The sequence below is a fragment of the Oncorhynchus kisutch genome, linkage group LG20, assembly GCF_002021735.2.
Source record: "Oncorhynchus kisutch isolate 150728-3 linkage group LG20, Okis_V2, whole genome shotgun sequence".
NCBI lineage: Eukaryota > Metazoa > Chordata > Actinopteri > Salmoniformes > Salmonidae > Oncorhynchus > Oncorhynchus kisutch.
Window position 1 is genome coordinate 49,958,765 of NC_034193.2, and position 8,938 is coordinate 49,967,702.

Consider the following 8,938-nt stretch of genomic DNA (forward strand, 5'->3'; position numbering starts at 1 on the left):
ATTGGAGTGTAAATTTGTGTGTGATTTTGAGTTTTTCAAACACTTTCCAAGTGTATTTCCAAATACATAACATTTAACTACTTATCTTTTCAAATAAAATATCAGAATACTTACTTTGAATGTATGTGAAATTACTGTGGCAGATTTAAGGGGGTGGAGATATATGCATAGCTATCTAAACAGTTGTAATCGAGTTTATATGTTTGTGGATGTGTACTGCAATCAAAGTTGAGACAACATTGGGAAAAAAATGCTTCCACATAGTAGGAGAGACGGTCCAGAGGATGATGAGAATGGGTTGTTGTCCTTTTAGTTTCATCCACATGAGGGAGACTTTTATGGAGATAGTGGGCACCTTCGAGCTGATCACTATTGTCAAGTTGGTGACAATTGTTGGTCACCACCGCTGTCGTGTCTTTGGCTATGCCGGATTAATTGCTATGACATGCTATTCTAAAAATAATTTCTTCTCCGTAATTAATATCAACTGATTGAGCCTAATCATGTAAATGTAATTAACTAGAGAGTCGGGCACCACAAAATAATATTTATAGAGCTGTTATCTTCCAAATAAACTCCTAAAGAGTTAGTAATATTTTACATCAATAGTAGTCAACTATAATTGTCATCTTATTTCAAGTCTCATAATCTTAAGTTGTAAATTCTTGGTTATCTGCAAGAATCTCGGGCTAACAGAGTTGAATCAGCAATACAAAATTGGGTTTAATTATTTATTGAATAAATACCTAACTAATCACACAGAATCACACATACACATAATTATAATCATAACTTGATTACAAATTGGCCCGTCATAAAGGAAAACGTCCCAGTGGGCGGAACAGATATGACTGCTTGTTACACAAAGGAAAAGGGGCTGGGTTTGAGCGAAAGAGCGGGAGACTGGAACAAAGGCGAAGCTGTGGCTATCGTACAACAGTATCGTATGCATTCTAATTACCGCCCATTTGGAAAACGGAAAATGCAATAAATATTTACTTCTGAGCAGTTGCTTCAGTAGGTTGGTGGTAAATGGAAGACCCGCGTTGCCAAACCGAGTCCTCTGTCCTGTGAGTTATATGCGACTGCATGAACTTTACAAAAATCTACAGAAATTCTACAAGGAACTCAACGTAGTTTCTGCAAGTTTGCTCTTCACCAACTTCATCCTGCAGCCATCACCTGTCATGTGGGGGCTCCATTGTCAACCAATCACTAGTGTTTTTGTTTAACCCCCACAAACAAAAACATGACTGAAACAGGAACAATTTGCTGCAGTTAATGTGTAGGCCTACAGTGCATAAATGAATGATGTGATTGAGGCTCTCTCCTCATTTATTGATTGTATAATGTACACATAAATTATTTTCAGTTTGTGAGTGGGTGTTAGAGACATGGTTTTTTTTTTTACATTATAAAGGAAGCCTTGTATAACAATGGCAACACTGCCTATGGTGATCGCTGAGCCTTGCTGTTGGAAGACTTGACATTAGTATCCGAATTTCGGTTGTCGCAGATGCACCTCTCCTGACTTTACTTCTTGACTTTGGTCTACAGTCAGTTGCTTTAGCCTTACCACTCAAACGAGCCCCTACTATATGTTTGCCTCTGAAAATTAAAGACTCAGATCATCAAAAGCATAACATGAGTGTTAATTGGTGTCTGTCTGAAATCAGAATTAGTCTAAGATGTTGCACTTTGTGCAAATGAAACTGTAATCCATTTTAATGTTGCTATGCTGAATGAACACACACGGTTTAAAAGAAGGCATGTGTAAAATAATGGTGCCTAACTGCTTATTCAGCCTCTAATCTTTAAATGAACCAAGTGAATTTTGTACAAGCAATAACTTAAACTGATCAATGTAGTGCCAAGACAAAAATGTGTTTCCTACTTTAGAGCAGGGGTGTCAAACTCAGTCCATGGAAGGCCTAGTGTCTGTAAGGTTTTTGTTTTTTTCCTACAAGGAAGGAGCAAAAACCCACAGGAACTCCATTAGAGAATCAACCACACCTGAGTACATTTCTGAATTCCAAATCAACCCTAGCCCAACCACTTAGTCACTTATGGGCATTTGAAAACGATCCGAAAGTTTATAGCAATATGGTAATTGCTTCACCTTGACTTCTGATAGGCTGGATGCAATTGTGGCCATATTGCTTATACCTTTTCAATCATTTCTGATTCACAGACGTGTTTAGTCCAGGGTGTAGGATTTAGCGTCAATTTGGAATTAGGAATCAAATGTAGTTCAGGGACTTACAGCTGTCCTTAATTAGCCAATGACATTAGAAGGGTCTGGGATTTGTTTAAAGGAGCAACCAAAAATCCTGCCAGATACAGCAAAAGGGATATTAAACTAGGGCTTATATCGCCATTAGTTCTGATTACTGGTGAAGTGTCGAGGCGCAAAATGGCCGTGATGATTGGAATCGCTGTCAGGTATCTTTTTAAGTATTGATTTAGTTTGTTTCCCTTGTCCTTCAGGTGTCACAGGTAGCTATGTTTATAACACATGTTTTTATTTTATATATATTTTTTTTAGAGTTTCTTGGTTTTGTTGCCTGCTAATTGGTGGGATAACCTGTTCTAACATCAAGTGAGTTTCTACACATTAATTTCAAGTAACAGTTGCGGTTCCAATTACTTCCAAGGCTGGCATTTTACTTTGTTTCTAACCAAGGTGATGGCTATCATGCCACCAGGTTCTGATGCAGTATGTCTCTATGCAGGCTCACTTAGGTCTAAAGGATATGGAAAATACATCTCTCCAACAGCTCAATTGCAAGCGCAGCTGACCGAAGAGCAACAGAAACATCTGGCCTCCATCCTGCAAAAGCAACTGGCCCCCATGCCCCAGGCACCTCAGAAAATGTGGTATCCAACTCAAATGCCCCAGCAGGAAAGCAACCAGCTACTGGGCCTCAGCAGCAGACGGAACTGACCACCATGCCCCAGAAGCAACAGGCTCCAATGGATATACCGCAGAAACAACCAACAGCTATGCCCCAGCAAACATGGTATCCAGCTCAAATACAGCAGAAGCAACCGGCCACCATTCACCAGCAAGTGTGGCATCCAGCTCAATTGCCCCAGCAGCAAAAGCAACCAGCTACTGAACCTCAGCAGCAGAAGGAACCGGCCGCCATAAGCCAGCAACCTCAGCAAGTGTTGCATCCAGCTCTAAAGCCGCAGAAGCAACCGACTGCCATGCCCCAGCAAGTGTGGTATCCAGCTCAAAAGCCCCAGCAGCAGAATCAACCCGCCGCTGAACCTCAGCAGCAGATTGATCTGACCTCCATGCCCCAGCCTCAGCAAATGTGGCATCCAGCTCAATTTCCCCAGGAGCAACCAGTCCCTATGCGTCAACTGCAGAAGGATCTGACCGCCATTCCACCACAACTGTGGCATTCCGCTCAAATGCCCCAGCTGCATAAGCAACCGGCTGCCATGCTTCAGCAAGTGTGGCAACTGGCCCCCATTCCCCAGCAGCCTCATGATGTGTGGTATCCAGCTAAAATGGTCCAGAAGCAACGAGCCGCTGCAACTCGGCGGCAGAAGGTACTGACCACCATGCCTCAGCAAGTGTGGTATCCAGCTCAAATGCCCCAGGAGCAGAAGCAACCGGCCACCATAACGCAGCAAGAGTTGCATCCAGTGCACCTTCCCCAGCAGCATCAGGAACCGGCCACCATACCCCAGCAAGTGAGATATCCAGGTCAAATGCCCCAGAAGCATCTGGCCTCCATGCCTCTGCCGCAGAAGCAACCGACCGCCATGCCCCAGCAAGAGTGGCATCCAGCTCAAATGCTGCAGACGCAACTGGCCCCAATGCCTATCCTGCAGAAACAACCAACAGCTATACTCCAGCAAGCATGGTATCCAGCTCAAATGTCCCAGCAGCAGAAACAACCAGCCCCAATGCCTCAACCGCAGAAGGAACAGGCCACCCTGCCCCCGCAAGTGTGGCATCCAGCTCAAATGCCACAGCAGCAAAAGCAACCAGCTACTGAAACTCGGCAGCAAATTGAACCGACCGCCATGCCCCAGCCACCTCAGCAAGTGTGGCATCCAAATCAATTTCCTCAGGAGCAGAAGCAACCAGCCCCTTTGCATCTACCGCAGAAGGAACTGACTGCCATACCCCAACAACTGTGGCAAACGGCTCAAATGCCCCAGCAGCATAAGCAACCGGCTGCCATGATTCAGCAAGTGTGGCATCTGGCACAGAAGCAACCGGCCCCTATGCCCCAGCAGCCTCACGACGTGTGGTATCCAGCTAAAATGGTCCAGAAGCAACAAGTCGCTGCACTGACCGCCATGCCGCAGACGCATCAGCAAGTGTGGCATCCAGCTCAATCTCCGCAGAAGCAACCGGCATCCACCCCTCTACCGCAGGAGCAGCCGCCGCCGTATCCCAGCAAGTGTGGTATCCAGCTCAAATGTCCCAGCAGCGGAAGCTACACACTGCCATGCCACAGCAGCAACTGACCGCCATGCCACAGCAATTATGGCATGTAGCTCAAATGACCCAGAAGCAACTGTCCCCAATGTCTCAGCAGAAGCACTACCAAAGCACTGAAGATGGTGCCTCTGGTAGCGCTCAGGCCAGCATCGTTGAACAGTCGGGTGTCATCCCAAGCTATTCCTACAGTTCCAAATCGCACTACGAGAATGGCAGAGCTGTCTCTTCCCAAATCAGCTACACTCCTAGGGAGGCTATTTCTGTTGACAGTGGAAATGCTCCCAAGGACGGTTATGTTAGCTTTGGTGCACTGAGCATATATCCACCACTAGTGAAGGATTCTGCAAGGTAATGGTTCACTTTAACCTGCTCTGAACTTTGCTCTCTGAATTTGAAGTCCTTTTTACTAATCATATATCTATCAACAGGAAAATGTAATGGATTCATCCTCTAGAAGCTCTAATGGTGAGAATTGTTTTTTACATTGGTTACTTAACATTCTGTGTTGCTGACACTGCATTTCTTTCTGCTTTTGTTTCGACCAGGACGTTGCTGGTGCTCTTGCTACTCTAGTGTTATGGAATACATCAACAATTTTACTTTCAAAAATGCCTTGTCTCTTTGAAATAATGATTCTCGTGTCCATTGCTTGCAACTTGAGAACAGGTGGTGTGCAGTCTTGTAAAAATGACTGTTCAGTTAATTCTTTGGTTGTTCATCTTTTACCTTTGCTACTGGTTGTTCAAAATAAAAGCTTGGGTCTACATAAGAGCATTTGTGAAGGGGTGAGTTGTCAAATGTTCATCATATGTTCATACTTTAGATGTAGGCATGCATTGTATACAGTGAGACTGTCCTCAACCTCAGTGTAAGTTGTTGGTGAGTCAATTAACATATAGGAAATAGTTTTTAGATGGTCAGACCATGACTCATTTAGCTATTAGAATTGAGTGAACTTTATGTTTTCAAACTTGCATTTGGCCTTATACTATAGTCCACACCACAAATGGCAAAGAGTCAAATCAGTTTAGAAGGCTTTCGACTCTGTCAATTACCACATTCTTAGTGGCAGACTCAACAGCCTTTGTTTCTCAAATGATTGCCTCGCCTGGTTCACCAACTATTTCTCTGATATAGAGTTCGGTGTGTCAAATCGGAGGGCTTGTTGTCCGGACCTCTTGCAGTCTCTATGGGGGTGCCACAGGGTTCAATTCTCGGGCCGACTCTTCTCTGTATATATCAAAGATGTCTCTCTCGCTGCTGGTGATTCTCTGATCCACCTCTCTGCAGACGACACCATTCTGTATACTTCTGGCCCTTTGGACACTTAACTAACCTCCAGATGAGCTTCAATGCCATACAACTCTCCTTCCGTGGCCTCCAACTGCTCTTAAACGCAAGTAAAACTAAATGCATGCTCTTCAACCGCTCACTGCCCGCACCTGCCCGCTTGTCCAGCATCACTACTCTGGACGGTTCTGACTTAGAATATGTGGACAACTACAAATACCTAGGTGTCTGGCTAGGCTGTAAAATCTCCTTCCAGACTCTCATTAAGCATCTCCAATCCAATATTAAATCTAGAATCCGCTTCCTATTTCGCAAGAAAGCCTCGTTCACTCATGCTGCCAAACATACCCTGGTAAAACTGACTATCCTACCGATCCCTGACTTTGATGTCATCTATAAAATAGCCTCCATCACTCTACTCAACAAATGTGATGCAGTCTATCACAGTGCCATCCGTTTTGTCACAAGCCCCATTTATCACCCACCACTGCGACCTGTACACTCTCGTTGGCTGGCCATCGCTTCATACTCGTCGCCAAACCCACTGTTTCCAAGTCTTTGCTAGGTAAAGCTCCACCTTATCTCAGCTCACTGGTCACCGTAACACCCACCCTTAGCACGCGCTCCAGCAGGTATATCTCACTGGTCACCCCCGAAGCCAATTCCTACAGCCTTTCCTTCCAGTTCTCTGCTGCTAATGACTGGAACAAACTGCAAAAATCACTGAAGCTGGAGACATATCTCCCTCACTAGCTTTAAGCACCAGCTGTCAGAGCAGTTCACAGATCACTGCACCTGTACATAGCCCATCTGTAAACAGCCCATCCAACTACCTCGTCCCCATACTGTATTTATTTATTTATCTTGCTCCTTTGCAACCCAGTATCTACTTGCAGATTCACCTTCTGCACATCTACCATTCCAGTGTCTAATTGTTATATTGTAATTACTTCACCACCATGGCCTATTTATTGCATTACCTCCCTTATCTTACCTCATTTGCACTCACTGTATACAGATTTGTCTTTTTTCTAATGTATTATTGTCTGTACGTTTATTTATCCCATGTGTATCTGTGGTTTTTTGTCGCACTGCTTTGCTTTATCTTGGCCAGGTCGCAGTTGTAAATGAGAACTTGTTCTCAACTGGCCAAACTAACTGGTTAAATAAAAAAAAGAAGTACATTTTTCTAAACCAAGTATTGTTGGTGAAACTATGTAGTTCGATGATATGAGAACTCATACCTTAAATGGATCCATTCAAGTTCCAATGATGAAGCTGGTAAGGCACTAGCAGGGAAGCTTAGCTAGCATTGTGTCACATGGAACTAACAAATGTTAGAAATTGGATATGTAGACGGGCGAGTCGGTCAAGGATCGATTCAGACAAGGTGGTAAATTGTATGACAAGCAACAGTTTATTCAGAGTGAAGATATCTAGAACAGCGTAATTACGGCTCTCCCGCTGGTTCGTACGGAACTGCAGACAAAGAGACCGATACAATCAGTACACCACTTATATATAGAACAGAAAGTAGGTTGATTCTGGAAGATCGGATCTTTGGATTGGTTCAGCTGGGGTGTAGTCTGTAGTCTTCCGCCATTGGCTCAGTTGTCTGTCCGTCATCGTAGAATCCTCTTCGGGCACACAATGTTCAGCTACAAAGGAGATTGTGTGTGTGCGCTGGTTTTGGCCAGTTAGTGTAATGCGGGAGCTATCCTGTAGGGGACCCCACAGGCTTTACTTTGAGTTGTAGCCCTGTATTAACAATAGTTTGGTCACCTGCATAAGAAATAGCATTTCTCTACAAAACCCTCTCTTCACGTCTCACCAGAGACGTGACACAACCTAACTGGATCCAGACACAAAGAGAAACTTCTCCCAAGGGGACTATGAAATAAGGCACGGTATTAAACAGAAATAGATATATATGTATTACCATCATCACACCCCCAAGGGTGTGAACAAAAATTCAGCAATGAATCATATAACAGTCACAGAGTTTAAAATACCTTCATGTCAAAAGAGAACAGCTCATTCAAAAACATAACAAAAGAAAATGGTGTGAAATTTAAGTCCCCCTTTTGACACCCACAAGGGTGTCACTTAGCAAAAACAGGATAACACTTTATTGTTTATTGACATGTAAGATACAGAATAAAACTTTGGTCATGGAAAACAGTAAAGCATAGCAAAGCATTATTATAAACCATCTGGTCCTCTCAGCTACTCCTATCCTGCACCAGTTGGGCTTCATGCCACCCAGGGACTCGAAACCTTCACAACAGGGAGAACAAACATACTGGAAAGAAAATCTATCATAAAAATGTATAACAAGGAACTGTGGTGGTGTAAGATTTATTCTACTACCTCACCCACAGCATACCATGGGTCATCCTCAGTCAGTCTCATCCTCCCCTGAAAGCATGCTTCAGTATCAGCATCTCCAACTGGAGCATCAAGCAAAGGCATCATCATGCCTGAAGCCTTCACCACATCTGTAACAGACTTCTTAAAACACGGTATGATGCAAGCAGCACACCACATCAATAACAAAAATACAAAAATTAGGGTCAGAAATCCAGTAACCACCATTCTAGTGTACTTACCAAAACCGGCTCCCACCCAAGAGAACAGGCCAGACTCCTCCACCCCCGCCATGGTCCTCATCTCAGCAGATAGTGCATCATGTGCATCAAGCCCACTAAGGGCCTTAGATATACTACCATCTGGACTGGTGTTATTAGGAATATACGTGCAACATTGTTCACCGAACATCTTGCATACGCCCCCCTGACTGGCAAGAAGCATATCCAAAGCAAGTCTATTCTGTCTGGCAACCCTAGATGTGGCCTCAAACTGTTCAGACATACCAGTGAGTGCATCACGGGGGTAATTAACAAAACGCTGTTGATCATAGTAGATGTAATGAATCCATGCAGTCTGTCTTGCATCCACTATGGCTGGACCTATAATCCATCATTCCTGCCCAAGGCCTGAAGCTCATGAGGAACCCCCACTGGCACTCCCAACAGGTTAGTGTGTATGTCAACTACATCCTCTGTCCATGGAGCACTACTTCTATGTCTCCCATGGGATGGAATGTTTTCAGGTCCCCTGGATACAGAACCCAACAGCTGTTCAGCAGTAACATCAACAATGGTCAGTGGAATTATCAAACTG

General features: G+C 44.1%; 1 protein-coding gene across 1 annotated transcript; it reads left to right on the forward strand.

Moving 5' to 3' along the window:
* The first annotated feature begins 2,732 nt into the window (after positions 1–2,732).
* Positions 2,733–5,241, forward strand: LOC116355538 (transcription factor SPT20 homolog). Its single transcript, XM_031799960.1, has 3 exons — positions 2,733–4,813; positions 4,894–4,930; positions 5,011–5,241. Exon 1 carries the CDS (start codon positions 2,950–2,952, stop codon positions 4,489–4,491), a length of 1,542 nt encoding a protein of 513 aa, XP_031655820.1. The 5' UTR covers positions 2,733–2,949; the 3' UTR covers positions 4,492–4,813; positions 4,894–4,930; positions 5,011–5,241.
* The last annotated feature ends 3,697 nt before the right edge of the window (positions 5,242–8,938 follow it).

Coding starts and splice junctions, on each gene's coding strand:
- LOC116355538 (XM_031799960.1), top strand. CDS start 2,950: ATGCCCCAGAAGCAACAGGCTCCAATGGATATACCGCAGAAACAACCA.